The sequence below is a fragment of the Saccopteryx leptura genome, chromosome 5 (genome assembly GCF_036850995.1).
Source record: "Saccopteryx leptura isolate mSacLep1 chromosome 5, mSacLep1_pri_phased_curated, whole genome shotgun sequence".
Lineage (NCBI taxonomy): Eukaryota > Metazoa > Chordata > Mammalia > Chiroptera > Emballonuridae > Saccopteryx > Saccopteryx leptura.
Window position 1 is genome coordinate 84,546,533 of NC_089507.1, and position 15,660 is coordinate 84,562,192.

Sequence of the window (15,660 nt, forward strand, 5' to 3'; positions counted from 1 at the left end):
TCTTATTTTATTTATGTGTATTATGGGAAACAAGCTCATAAAATTCTATAGCTGGCAAAGACATGAGTACAAATTTTCTAATTTCCGGCCGACCTGTGGTGGCGCAGTGGATAAAGCGTCGACCTGGAAATGCTGAGGTCGCCGGTTTGAAACCCTGGGCTTGCCTGGTCAAGGCACATATGGGAGTTGATGCTTCCAGCTCCTCCCCCTTCTCTCTCTCTGTCTCTTCTCTCTCTGTCTCTCCCTCTCCTCTCTAAAATGAATAAATAAAAAAAAAAAAAACAAAAACAAACAAAAAAAAAAACAAATTTTCTAATTTCCTCATTTAGTCAAAATTATAGAAATATTAATTACTCCAGTTGCCCACATAGAAAGATGGAGAGTCAACATGGCAATCTGAGTGTTCTGACTCCCCATCCAGGGCTGTTCACACAGGAAGGCTGCTGCATATATGTTTCAGATACAATATGCTATCTGAAGACTATCCTTAGTAACTATTTTTTGTGTGCATGGAGGAAGTGAGCATTGTGTATTTCCACAGAACTAACTAGGATGCCTTTGAAGATTTGAATAACTAATTGGAGAGCATAAGCTAGTGTGGATATGTCTCTTCCTTCCTACTCAAAATCTTGGTCAAAATATCTTTTGTGAGGAATATATGTATATACTAGCAAATGTGTCAATTAAGATATTGTTTTCCCAGTGGGTTGGTTTGAGAAGACTTAATGCTTTCCTAAAAATTGAGTTTCTGAAAATGTTGACCAAGAGCTTATATGGACACTGCAATCCAGACCTTCTGTCTTTACCTTATAATACTGAGCTCTCTTAGTAAACAGGCACTCACAGAAGACAATTTCTTAATATGTTTTATGTTAAATAACATTTCTTCATTATTTCAAATACAGAAGATCAACTTAAAATTTATTTTAAGTTTAGAGGAAGTGTTGGAAAACACATAAATATCTATAATAGTTTTCAAAATTTGCTGGCATTTCACATATTTCTCCCAAAATATTTTTTTACTATATTATAAAGTATAAAATAAACCCAGTTCTGTGAAAAAATTAACATTTTGATACTTGATATTTATGGTATTCCTAAAAAACACTGTGAGTGAGATAAGCAGTTACCACACAAGCCTTCCTTTCTGGTTTCTTTTCTAAAAAAAGGGAGGGAGGGGCATTTAAACCACAGATTATTATCAAATCTTCACATTGATCAACATTATATTTTACCTCATAAGGTAATTTAGAGATCTTTGAAAGTAGAGGGGAAATTTATTTTAAGGATCTGGGGGTGATGTGAGGTTTTCTCAGTCTTTAATGCAAACAAAGCAACAAAGAACACTCTTGTTTAGGACCTATTTAGACCCATGTCTAATTTTATACTGGGCCCAGTTCTGACTTTACAATTTATGAATCAACCTAGAAAGTCTGGGCAAAATGAAATGTTTTTAAAAATACAATGTATCTTCACTTCATCTACATATTTATATTCATACCTATGTCTCTATTACTCCCCTTTTCCCGCAAATGTCTATTTCTGATATTCTTATTTCTTTCTCAAAGTGGGGCATGGTGGAAGACCTAGGACGAGACAAAGAGAGCTAAAGTACTGGTCGCACAGCTCTAAAGATGTCCTGGGTGAAAAGGTGGGAAGGGAACAGGGCCAGTGAGTGTTAGAAACCAAACCAGCCTAAAAAGGGTGCACGAGCAAGCCCCTGAATAGTTTCACTTCCTTAGGGCGCCCGGCAAAGCTTAGTCCGACCCTGCTGTCTGACTGAGTCCCTGGGCTGCATTCCTGAGTGAGACCTTGGTCCCAGCTGCCTGCGGTGACTGCGGAGCGCAGGGGTGCCGAGACCCCCAGGCAGCGAAGAACAGCTCGGAGACTTCGGAACTCGGCGGCACCTGCCTGCGGACGCCTTGGCTCCAGCGCCGTGATGCTGCCTGCAGCGCCGGGCAGGGCAGGCGGGAGCCTGGAGCGGCCCCCCGGCGGCCCAGCGCCCCCAGGTGGGTGGGCGCGCGTTCGGGGCAGCTAAAGGGGAGGTGGGCCGCGCGGCTCCGGGGCTCCATGGACCTTGAAGGCCCTCTGGTTCACTTCTCCCCATCGCTGCCTGTCGGTCTGGCGGCTCCGCTTCTTTGCTGGGGAATTTGGGCCAGGTGGGAGCGCGTTCTGTGGTCTGCCAGTTTGCTACCTCCAGTGCCCCCCAATTTCCCAGTAGCAGGAACTTTCCAGAGCACCGGACACAAGATCCTCTAGTGTGTAAAACCACCCAGGAATGTATTTTAAAGATATGTAAGTGTTTTAAAGTTAGGCGTAATCCTAACAATTCGGTCCACATGTTATAGCAAACTCCCTCCCGCGTTTGCAGCGTTCCCGGTTTACCTGCCCCCCCCCCCCCCCCTTACAGAACGCAACCTGGGAAACTGCCGGGATGGATTGTGACCTGTTAACCCGCTAAGGTAGAACCACCTCACCTCACAGATTCGGCTAACTTGTGAAAAGGAAAAACGGTCAAACTTGTTTGAATACATAAATGGATTTATAGGCCAGGTGGACACTAAGACCTTTGTAGTCAGTTCTTTTTGAAGTATTTCAAATACATTTGTGAACTTTACAATATTATTAAAAATGTTCAGTTTTGAAATTTTAAAAAAGCCTTCACTTGGGTATTAAGATTACTGGAGATGCTCAGAGTGAGAAATGCAGCAAGAAAATCCGAGTGATATTTTATTTATTTTTTAATGTAAATTTAATATCTAAATTAGTTTATTTATTAATATCTGAACAAATTTATTTAAATTTGCTGAATAGACGTTCTCATAGCTATGGCATTATTCAGGTAATACAGTTTTGGCTTCAGTTGCTTCTCTTGGCTAGTGTATATTTTAATATATAAAAATTTAAACTGATTTTCAGTTAAAATAGGAGATATGTTTGTGACAGTGGAAAATGACAAGAAAGGAGCTGGAGCCCATGATATCTCAATGTATTAAAATTTAAATATTAAACATTGACATTGTTGAAATCTGTGGCTCTGATGGAGAACAGCGGAGAAACCTTTGCTGGCATCTGTAAATAACCAGCCACGTCTTTTGAACCTAGGGCTGGTTAGCTGTTTTGTAATTTCAGCTTCACAATTTAGTCAAATGGAGTGGGCTACAATTTATTTTAAGCTTCCAAATTGAGCAGGTCAGCCATAAAATGACTTATATTTTCCCTGAAACTCAAGTAGTATTTTGAGGTACTTGTTATTATGAATAATGCTAGAGTGATGTGAATCAACTTTTCTCTCCGTCTGATTATTCCTGTTCCTTCCATGCATCTTCCTCGCCCATCTCTTTGGTCCTTCCCACTACAGTATTTATCATTTGCTTTATCTCCTTATTTGACCAAAACAATGAAATTTTTCATACAGTGAACTGTCTTTCATATTAATACAAGCCTGTTCCTTGATATAAGAAGTCTTCCAAGAGAACTAGTGCAGATCAATCCTTTATTAAATGGAGAGCTTTTTTGTGCAACCTATCTTTCTGCTTTGGGCATCTCCACAGCATTGTAAACCTTGGCTTAGACAACTGCTTCATTTTGGAGAAGAGAAAACTGAGGCACAAAGAATGATTTGTCCATAGTCCCATAATTAATAATTATCTGAAGATCACCAACAATCTTCTATCCCCCCATAAGAGTTGTGTAATAATAGAAGCATAAAATGGTAAACACAATCTATGATGGTAAACATGGTTTGTGCCTAGGGAGCTATTTCTAGCATTAAGTATATGGTATACTCGGAGTGACATCTATGTATGCAGCCATCAGAGATCACTTGTCCTTTACTGGTACCCAGTACTAAAACAATGTAAAAATGAGTCACAGTTGATAAAAATTTTATTTAGACTGTATTTTATTATTTATTTTGAACCAGATACGCTATACCAACATCCAAAAGAGAAATTATTTCTTTGTTTTATTTCCAAACTAGTAATTTTAAATTTAAAATTTAACTTCTACCTTCAATAAGGACTTTTTATTTATTAGAGCACAGATTATTCTCCACCCTATAGGTTTTGTATTTTTGTTAATATAGTTTGAGTCTTTTATAAAGAGAATTAAATCAATCATTAACTTAAAAACAGAAAGCATCTCTCTTATCGTACCACGTGCTACGCTCTTATACCAGCTTGTGAGGAATGTGGTTTGTCTGGCTTTCTCTCCTCTGTCTTGAAGTTCTTGAAGCTTTTTACTCTGACTACTCTCTTCCAACAGCACCAACAAGCTAGATTTTGCCTTCTAAGGAGATATCCTGCTTCTGATTCTACTGCGGCAGCTGGTAAAACTTACTTTCTTCAGATGTGATAAGGTTCATGTTTCCAAAGTTTTAAGAAGAGATGGTTTATTTGGGCATTTTCACTTTAATATGAAATCATTGTAAAATATCCAATTGCTTAGGATTTTAGGTTTAAATAGCAGCATATTTGGTGTTGTACTTGGGATAGCAGAGGAAATACTTTTGTCACATCTAATTGAACACATATTGTAGGCGATGATGCCCAGTAATGATAGCGGCTGGACTCAGATCGCCTCATATCTGGTCTGGTTTCACTGCTCACCTATTCTATGTATGGTCTTGGATAAAAAGCTAAATCTGTTATTATCTCCATTTAAAAAAAAGAAGGTGAAAACAAGAAGAACGGCAACGTTTATTTTAAAGAGCCGTTTTGAGGATTAAAAGAAAAAAAAATGCATGCATGTGAAGTACTTTTCAGGGAGCTGTAACATAGTATCATAATTGCTTAATGCGTTTGCTATTATTTGAATTTTTAGGCCATTGGTCAAAAGTGTCATATTTACATATGAAATATAAAGTTCTTATGGAGAAACTGATCATGTTGACTTAGTGGGATACTTAAATAAATAAAGTCATCAAACTCCCACATCAAAAAAAATTAGGAGCCCTGGCCAGTTGGCTCAGCGGTAGAGCGTCGGCCTGGCGTGCGGGGGACCCGAGTTCGATTCCCGGCCAGGGCACATAGGAGAAGCGCCCATTTGCTTCTCCACCCCCACCCCCTCCTTCCTCTCTGTCTCTCTCTTCCCCTCCCACAGCCAAGGCTCCATTGGAGCAAAGATGGCCCAGGCGCTGGGGATGGCTCCTTGGCCTCTGCCCCAGGCGCTAGAGTGGCTCTGGTCGCGGCAGAGCGACGCCCCTGAGGGGCAGAGCATCGCCCCCTGGTGGGCAGAGCTTTGCCCCTGGTGGGCGTGCCAGGTGGATCCCGGTCAGGCGCATGCGGGAGTCTGTCTGACTGTCTCTCCCCGTTTCCAGCTTCAGAAAAATACAAAAAATAATAATAATAAAATAAAATAAAAATTAGGAAGTATGGCTTCCTGTGGAAAGACACAGCCATTCCTTAGGAAAATATTGTAATTAATAGTTCTGAGAAGAGGGAGAAAAAAAAATCCTCAATGAGAACTAAGGATAGGTTGATTAAAATGATATTAGACTAGGGAAGTCAAGAAAGAATAAAATAGAAATGTAATAGAACAAAATGAGATCATGTTTTATTTTTCCATTTCAAAGAGTAACAGTTGTGACCCAATTAAAAATATATATGAAAAACCAAGTGTCAAACAGAAAATTATGGGGTACCTCATCATATTATAAGAAAATGGAGAATCTTTTTCATCAAAATATTACTGCTGGGTTAAAAAAATGAAACCAATGTGAGGTGAAGAATACTCCTGCCAAATATAAGTAAAGTTTTAAGAATTTAAATGGTGGTTACCTGATCATCTAAGTTATAGTTGTTATTTTATTACTGTCTTTTTATAGTGTATAATATCTTATGATTCTTATATAGACAGCTATGAAATAACAATAAGAAGGTCAAACATTACAGAAATTATTATTTAAAAATAAGTTGTTATATGGTCTTATAATTCTTCTCTGTTTTAAATATAGACTAGTACCTAAGTTTTACTGTAGACATTGAATTAGTACAGGTGGTGAAAATATCAGCTATTAGATGAAATTATACCCATACTATATTTATTTTTTACTCAGAGAAAAATAATGAGCCTTTTTACATACTTACCACTGGACAGAAATTTCTTTGTTACTTCCAAGTGCTCCACATTGAAATAATCCAGAAAGACCACTTCCCTTTGTAATCATAAGAAGTAATTCATCAATGCCTTGTGGTCTTTTATAAGATTTCCTTTGTATCCAGTTCATTAAAATAAGTAATGGTTTGTCATACTATATGTCATATTTTCCTTTATTTATAGCTCCCATACAACTTTCCCATGTTAGTAATTTCCATTGTTTATGTTTAATGTGCCCCATTTTATAAGACACACTGAAAAGTGTAGAACAATTCCTGGTTTGGAACTCCACTTGCTATATACTTCATTTTTTTGGGATCCATGCTAAGGACTAACCATCATCCTTTGGTCAGTATCAATATTTTTATTCCTTTTTTGTTCCAGTTTATCTGTCGGATCTTTGCTAACATTCAGAAGAATAACAGTGTCAGGACCATGTGGAATTTTTGCCTTTTTTAATAGCTACTAGTTATTGTGTTCCTACTTCAAATTTATATGATATGGCTATCACATTTCCTTGGTAAGTGAGAGCATCAGAAGATAGCAGCTACTTTGGACAAGATATTGTATTGTTCAGTATAATCATATAAAGATATTGAATAATTAACTGCTTTTTCATTTCCTACAAAATCTTTTCTAAACTGTTGGACTTGTAACTTCTCAGTCACCATGTCTCTTTAGAAAGGAGGGTTGGAAGGTGGAGAAACACCCACATGACAAAGATGTAGAGAAACATTCCATATCAAAGTTTTTTATGTGATTGTATAAAATCATGTCACTGGGAATGACAAATTGTAAAGTATTTTTTATGACTATATGAAGAATTCTTAAAGTTTACACATATTCTACATTGGGTGATCATATTTTATTTAGACTTAATAGATTAGGATAGTTAAAAAATCTCTGTAGATAACTGTGCTTTATTAGGAAACTATTCAGTCACTATTGGGAAAATGAATGAGATAAAATTGAGGCAAATTCTACTTTGATTATAATTAATGAAATAATTTCCTTAATTCTCTCATTGTTTTTAAATTAAAGTTGAGTGCTTTCACTACTCCAGGCAGTTATCTGTAGACCAGACACCCTTTTCTTACCACGTCCTGTCCATTGATACTCATGTAAAATGGTTAGAACCATGTGTTGCTCAGATTCCCAGAAACAGTCACTTGGGCCAAGAGTAGGCATTTCATTCAAAGGCAGCCAGCCAGCCAGTTGACTGATTAATGGCCATGATGGCTGTTGTCTGGCCTTTGCAGATCTGTTGGACACATCAAAACCCTTTTTTTCCTTTCAAACAAGAGAGAATGAGACTTGTCAGTGAAAGGACAGTGTTTGATGATATACCATAGAGCAGGGGTCCCCAAACTTTTTACACAGGGGGCCAGTTCACTGTCCCTCAGACCATTGGAGGACCGGACTATAAAAAAAAACTATGAACAAATCCCTTTGCACATTGCACATATTTTATTTTAAAGTAAAAAAACAAAACGGGAACAAATACAATATTTAAAATAAAGAACAAGTAAATTTAAATCAACAAACTGACCAGTATTTCAATGGGAACTATAGGCCTGCTTTTGGCTAATGAGATGGTCAATATCCGGTTCCATATATGTCTTGCTTCCGGAGCTGTGACGTGTGCATCCCGCATCATCGGCAGTAGTACTGTACTGTACGTGAGACGCCGTGCTTTGCGGCACACCACCACATACAGTACTCCAGGAGCACAGGATGCATCTGCCTCTCACTGACCACCAATGAAAGAGGTGCCCCTTCCGGAAGTGCAGCGGGGGCTGGATAAATGGCCTCAGGGGGCTTCATGCGGCCCTCGGGCAGTAGTTTGGGGACCCCTGCCATAGAAGATGACAGCCCGGTTGACTCACGTGCAAGATGGAGAATTACAGAAGATGAGATAAAAGAATTGAGAAAGACTGAAAGACAAAGTAAATAGTCTTAGTCTTGACACTTCTAGGCCAAGTAAGACCCGGCTGTACTTACTCTGATCTAGTTGGTCTATGATGCCTGTGGTATTCCTAGTTAACTTCTCCTTACACGAAGGAGTTTAAATGAATTTCTCTTCAAATTCCTTCATGTAAGAAACAACAGTTTAAGCTAAATAAAGTATCTTTATTTCTCAAACATTGCTCCTGTTCCCATAAGCCTCTTTTCTTTTAGAAATATGTTATTATTGTTAAAATGCTATCTCCTCTGCCTCTTCCATTGAAAGATAAATAATCTGATAATTAGTACTATTTCTTTTATTCATTAAGAAGAGGACGTTTTATGGAAAGTCCAGTGGTCCTCCAGATAAATATGTAGTTTTCTGGCTGTATTACTAAAATTTGAAGAAAGTCCATGTAGTTATTTTTGTCTCTAAATTTGCAGTCCCTAGAATTGGTAAAGAAATAATTCATTCCAAAGTTTATATTATTATAAGAGATAAGCACCATTAAACATGTAGATTTGTGAATTATATAGTTATAAAATTATATTATAAAACTATAACAAGTGATATTCATGTTTTGTTAATAGGCTGTTTTTACTATCTGAAAAATTTACAGCATACTGTTTCTGACATATTTTAAAAATGTATTTATATTGAGGCATGCAAAATAAAAGAATGCTTATGACATTTACCTTAGTAAAAGAGGAAGTGGTGATGTAAAAGTATCATAATGTACTAGCTGTTATCTCAATCCCCCTGGCATATGAAGAAAAATTGCTTCACTGACAGGGAATCATGAAAACCTTATACATAATATCAGTGGATTAATATCAGTGTGAAAAAATCAGTATTGTACCTCAGAGATTGGTCCTTGAACAACATATTTTTCAGTAACAGTAGAATATATAGTTATAGTATCTTTATTAAGTATCAGATGATAGGTTAATAATGGGATTAATGATCACCTTGAAAAACAAGATCAGAATTCAGTATGCTCTTGCTAAACTGGAGTGATAGGCATAAATTAATGAAGTTTGGGTGTGATCAGTTATGTATAATGATGTAGACGAAGAAATAAGACTCAATGACATGAAGTTTTCAAGATTTGATAAATTTTATGCATATACAGTGTTATAATGAGCAAGGGGGAGAGGTGCAGAAAAAGAAGCTGAAAAAGTAAACCAAAACTAAATTGTATAAACCTGTGTAAAAAGTCCCCTAAGTATAATGAGTAGCTATTGAGCAGTTTAAAATTAGAGAGGCACGATATGATGAGACTAGAAAGCCCGGCGGTCATACGAAATGACCACTGTTCTAGATATTATAAATTGTAATTAAAATGATTTGTGCAAAGGTGTCTGCTAATTCAAACTGAATTACCCAGGGCAGGAGGCGAGGATGCCCCTTTGCTTACTGCCCCATGGGGTTTCCCCCTTCTACTTGCTTAATTGCTTAAAGTAAAGTGCAATGAAGGAACCCACTGGCAGTACATTTCTTAAGAGCCACCGCTAGCTCAATAAATAAAGGTGATTTAAATAATAAAATGTTAATTCACATGTCAAAGATCTCTTTGTACACAACATTTCTTGTGTAGATCTTTCCATCATTTTTAAGCTCGCCTTGCAGAGGACCATCAATTATTTTTAATTTTACTTCCGTTCTTTCACAAACTCTTGAACAGGCAACATAAAGTTGACCGTGTCCAAATGCAGGCTCAGGTAAAAAAATGCCAACACGCTTAAGCATTTGGCCCTGAGACTTATTGATGGTCATAGCAAAGGCAAGTTTTACAGGAAAGTGTCTACGTCTCAATTGAAACGGCAACCCTGTTTGAGATAGAGCCAAATCAATTCTTGGAATGACATGTATTTCACCTTTAGAGGAGCCAGTCAAAGACTTAGCTATTATGACATTATTTTTCAATTAGAGAACCTCTAGTCTTGTACCATTGCAAAGACCCCTTCTGGTGTTAAGATTTCTTAACAGCATAATAATTGCTCCAATCTTTAACCTCAATTTGTGAGGTGGCATGCCAGAAGGCGGGACTATTTGAATGCCGTGGCAACTTCACCCCATTGGCGAGTACAATTACGCAAGCAACCAATAAGCTATCGGCGACAAACAGACACTTAAGCCGCATATAATAAAGATTTTGGTGTTTAGAAGATCAACTGAGCTGCAATTGGTAAAAAATGTTAGAAGATGTCAACAGTGGAAGTTCTTGAACAATTAAGAGTTTGCCAATTAGTGAAATACAGGGAAAAACAAATAGATTTACTATGAACTATTATATACATTTCGTGATATAGTAGATATGAATTCTGAGGGGAAAAGAGATGTGAAGAATTTCTCCTAGCTTTGTGACTGGAAAAACTGGGAGGATCACGAAGTTGTCATTTTCTCCAATTGAAAAGATGAAAGGAGGAGAAGCAAATGGTTAGGGTAAGAGAGAAAGAACATCCAAATTTCGATTTTGGACATGAGTCAAGTAGTGATTTCAAGTAAAAAATTTGATATTATGATCTGGAGCTCAGAAAGTCAGTTCAAACTGGAGATGTAAAATTAGGAAATATATAGTATTTAAAATTACATAAGTAAATAATGTAGAAAAGAGTTTAGAGTAGAAAGAATAGATGACCCAGGATAGAGACCTGTGGAAAACGAACATTTAAGTGTTAGTAGACAAGGAGATGTTGCCTATTAGAACTGAGGAGGGGCCATAAAGAAAAGAAGGAAAACAAGAATATAATGGCAAGACTTCAAAAGCAAAGTGTTTTGGGAAGGCAAGAGTGGTGAACTCTCTCCAATTCTTTGAGTAGTTTAGTTAAATTAAGCACTGAAATTTAGCTGGTGTATTTGGCATTGTTAAATTGTGGTAAAAATTACCTTAGGAAGAGAAATAAGTAGCTTTAGTAAAGGGAATGAGAGCCAAGTTGGAATGAATTGAAGGGTAAAGATTGATGAGAATATGGTCACCATGTAGGCAACTTTTGAAAGAATGGCAGCCCAACTGTAGAAAGATAGTAGTAGCTGGAGGAGATGGGGCATCAAGGAAAGGATTTTATTGTTATTTTTCTTTTAATATCAGTTCTACCATAGCAATTTAATTGTACTCACAAGCTTATGACATCATAGCAAAGGGGATTTTCTTCTATAAAAACTTTTAGAGAGAAGTTCCAAAAATTCCACTAGGGACAGATTTTCTTATATGTTTAAGTATTTGGCTCATTTTATGCCCCTTCCTTCTTTCTTTCTTTTAGTCTATGTTTCTGGAGTGCCTTCTCCTCCTGTTTCCTTCTTTTTCCTCCTTCCTTCCCTCACACTTGTTTTCACACTCATCATGAATCTCAATGGAAAATAACGTGCTCATTTTTATGAATACTTTGTTTCAATGCTCATTCTTTAGCTTTACTTTCTGTTGGTCATATTTTCCTTTCTATTCGATCTGGAGTCCGTGCATCGTTATTACAATCACTTCTTTGCATGTGCTTCAACTCCCATCCGTCTCTTTTCTTGTCATACCCACTTGATAAAACCCCAACCCCAAATAAATCTATTCAACTGGATTCTTTCCATCTGAATCTGAAACACTGAATGTTGCTTAATAAAAACACATTCAAGCAGGTAGGTCACATTATAAATGTTGACAATACTTGTTACTTATTAGTTTCATATAGATTTTGATAACAATGATAATAAGCTCAAAATTCCCTGACAAGGGTGTAACATGCATATTTTCCTATGATGTTAGATTATAATCTAATTATTGAAATGTTACATATTTTTGATTGGCTGATGGGCAAAAAATAGTATACTGTGCTATCCAACACTGTATATATTAGATTTGTGAATCAAGAGCAGTTGAAATATAGCTGGCTCAAATTGAGCTGTGCTGTAAATGTAAAACATACACTGGTTTTCAAAGACTTTGCATAAAAAGATAGAATATAAAATCTCTTGGTCATTTAATATTGATTGCATATTTTAAATATGGTGAATTTATTGGATTAAATAAAACAATTTTATTTCTTATTTCTAATATTGCTGTTAAAAATTAAAATTACATATGTGACTCACATTTGTGATTTGAATTATATTTCTGGATAGCACTGCTCTAAACTTTCAGAAAAAAATTCCAATAAAATCCACTAAAGATTTGATTTCTCTCTTGTGAATGATTGTTGAATATATATTAGCAGATAACTCTCATAAATGCTAACCTGATTCACAATTCCTTCAGCAGTTTGGAGAGAACCTTGTGCATTTATACTCACCACAGAATGTATTTTAGTAGTGATATTCCACTTTAAAATATGAAATATTAAAATTTAATTAGCATTGAATATTATTTTTCATATTTATATTATGTCTTTTGTTTTAATAATTTATAAGAGTGCTCTGTTTATTGAAGATTATTTATGATCTTATGCATCACAAATATATTTTAAAAATTTTATTAATTTTTTTATTTGTTTATTTTGATTATGGCATTTGTTACCATAGCATATATTTTAATATTCCTTGGTTCAAATATACTTAACTTTTCTTTTATAGTTTCTGTTTCTTGTCTTGAATGAAGGAGCCTCACTAACCCTTACATGACCAATATAGTTTACTATTTTTTTTCTGACATTTAAATTTTCTATAGTTGTATCAAGTGTGCTTGAAATTTATTTTTGTGTATAGCATGAGGCTGAAATCCAACTAGCTTTTTAAAACAAAGGCAGCCAATTGAGTAATCAGCATTTATTAAATAAACTGTACTTTCCAAATGAATTGAAATACTGCCCAATGTAGCAAATTTTCATGTATCCTGTTATTTACACTCTGGATTCTCTATTTTTTTCCACTGAAATATGTGTTTATTCTCAAGCCAATATTGGTGAAGGAAAGTTCTCCCAAGAAATCTTTACCATAATTTTCTTGGTTATTAGTAGATATTCATTATTTAATTCTTCTACTTGCATTTTAGATATATATTTTATCTACTTCTCTTTTATTCATGAAAATATTGGGTGTTGTATAGCACATGGTCTAGAGGCATTTGTAGAAAGTAATCTAGCAGTTTTAAGCAGAAAGAACTTTAGGGAATTAGTTATTACATAATTGATGTCAGTGTGTTGGAAGCAACATCTAGACTGGACCAGTAGGAACAATTTTTCTAATTGGCCACCTGGCAGAGGGTGAGGGTGGTAGGGAGAGGATATCTGTTATCACTATAAGGAATAGAGGAAATCAGGAAGGCACTGAACCAGCTGTTGGCAAGAGGAACACGCTAGTGTCAAAACCCCAAGAACACTGGCTCATGAGCATCTCCTTTTGTGGGATCTGCACCAACCAACATAGACACCTTTTATTCCATTGGAATTACAATATATTTATGTGTACTGATTGAGGAGAAACAACTTTAAATGCTATCAAATCTTCCATTGTATTAATTTAGGTAGAAAATTATATGTATAAAAGGTCCTAGGTTGCAAAGAAATATATAACAACTTGGTTTATTTAAATTAAATGACAAAGTTGGAAACTTTCCACTCACTCATGTTACCATCACATGAATGTTGAACTTTTCTTGGTGTAGTTCTGTGAAGAAATGTAACAAGATATTACTTTCTATATTTAAAATTGTTTTGGTTATTCTAGTTTTTTCCTTTCATATACACTTTAAGTTTACTTTATTAGATTCTATATAAAATCACTTTGGGAAGTGTTGACATTTTAACAATATGTAGTATCCCAATCCATGGATATAATACATCTCTCAAATTTTTTTGACCATTTTTAAAACATCTCTCAAGAAAATTGTATACTTATCAATTTATATAACATGCACATATTTGGTTAGATTTATACCTAACTTCTTATTTTTTATAATTTTAATTTTATTTAGACAATTAATTTTAACAGGGTGACATTGGTCAGTTAGAGTACATAGATTCAGAGAAAACATCTCCAGATCATTTTAACATTTGATTATGTTGCATACCCACCACCCAAAGTCAAATTGCCCTCCGTCCCCTTTTATTTGGTTTTCTTTATGCCCCTCCCCTCCCCCACCACCTCCCTCTCCTCCTTTCCCCTCCACTTGATAACCACTGCACTCTTATCTATGTCCATGAGGCTCAATTTTGTATCCCACCTATGTATGGAATCATATAGTTCTTAGTTTTTTCTGATTTATTTATTTCACTCAGTATAATGTTATCAAGGTCCATCCGTGTTGTCGTAAATGTTCCTATGTCATCATTTCTTATGGCTGAGTAGTATTCCATAGTATATATATACCACTTCTTCTTTATCCAATCATCTACTGAAGGGCTTTTTGGTTGTTTCCATGTTTTAGCCACTGTGAACAATGCTGCAATGAACATGGGGCTGCATGTGTCTTTATGTACCAGCGATTTTGAGTTTACATATAACCAGTAGAGGGATTGCTGGGTCATATGGTAGTTCTATTTTTAATTTTTTGAGGAACCACCATACTTTCTTCCATAATGGTTGTACTACTTTACATTCCACCAACAGTGAATGAGAGTTCCTTTTTCTCCACAGCCTCTCCAACACTTGTTATTGCCTGTCTTGATAATATCTAATCTAACAGGTGTGAGGTGGTATCTCATTGTAGTTTTGATTTGCATTTCTCTAATAGCTAATGAAGATGAGCATCTTTTCATATATCTATTGGCCATTTGTATTTCTTCCTGGGAGAAGTGTCTGTTCATTTCCTCTTCCCATTTTTTTATTGGATTGTTTGCTTGTTTGTTGTTTAGTTTTGTGAGTTCTTTGTATATTTTGGATATTAGGCCCTTATCTGAGCATTGTTTGAAAATATCATCTTTCATTTAGTTGGCTGTCTGTTTGTATTGTTATCAGTTTCTTTTGCTGTGCAAAAGCTTTTTAGTCTGATGTAGTCCCATTTATTTATCTTTGACTTCAGTTCCCTTGCCTTTGGATCAAATTCATAAAATATGCTTTATTTCCAAGGTCCATGAGTTTAGTACCTATGTTTTCTTCGACGTAATTTATTGTTTCAGAGCTTATATTTAGGTATTTGATCCATTTTGAATTAATTTTAATACAAGGGGAAAACTGTAGTCGAGTTTCATTCTTTTGCACGTGGCTCTCCAGTTTTCCCAGCACCATTTATTGAAGAGGCTTTCTTTTCTTCATTGTGTGTTTCTGGCTCCTTTATCAAGATGATTTGACCATATATATGTGGTTTTGTTTCTGGGCTCTCTCTTCTGTTCCACTGGTCTGAGTTTCTATTTTTCTGCCAATACCATGCTATTTTCATTATCATGGCCCTATAATATAATTTGAAGTCAGGTATTGTAATGCCCAGCTTTGTTCTTTTTCCTTAGGATTTCCTTCAGAATTTTTTATAGTTTCATATAAATCTGATGATTTTTTTGTTCCATTTCTTTGAAAAATGACATTGGAATTTTGATGGGAATTGCATTAAATTTTTATATTGCTTTGGGCAATATGGTCATTTTAACTATATTTATTCTTCCTATCCAAGAACAAGGAATATTTTTTTATTTCATTATATCTTTTTCAATTTCCCTTAACAATGCTTTGTAGTTTTCATTATATAGGTCCTTTACATT

At 35.6% G+C, this 15,660-nt stretch overlaps 1 protein-coding gene across 2 annotated transcripts in view; it reads left to right on the forward strand.

The window, feature by feature from the left end:
• The first annotated feature begins 1,755 nt into the window (after positions 1-1,755).
• The window catches only part of BANK1 (B cell scaffold protein with ankyrin repeats 1), a 376,917-nt gene continuing 363,012 nt past the window's right edge, over positions 1,756-15,660 (forward strand). For both annotated transcript variants that reach the window (XM_066384875.1, XM_066384876.1), the window contains exon 1: positions 1,756-2,009. In XM_066384875.1, coding sequence (XP_066240972.1) covers positions 1,940-2,009 — 70 coding nt within the window. In that variant the 5' untranslated portion in view covers positions 1,756-1,939. The remainder of the gene's footprint in view (positions 2,010-15,660) is intronic.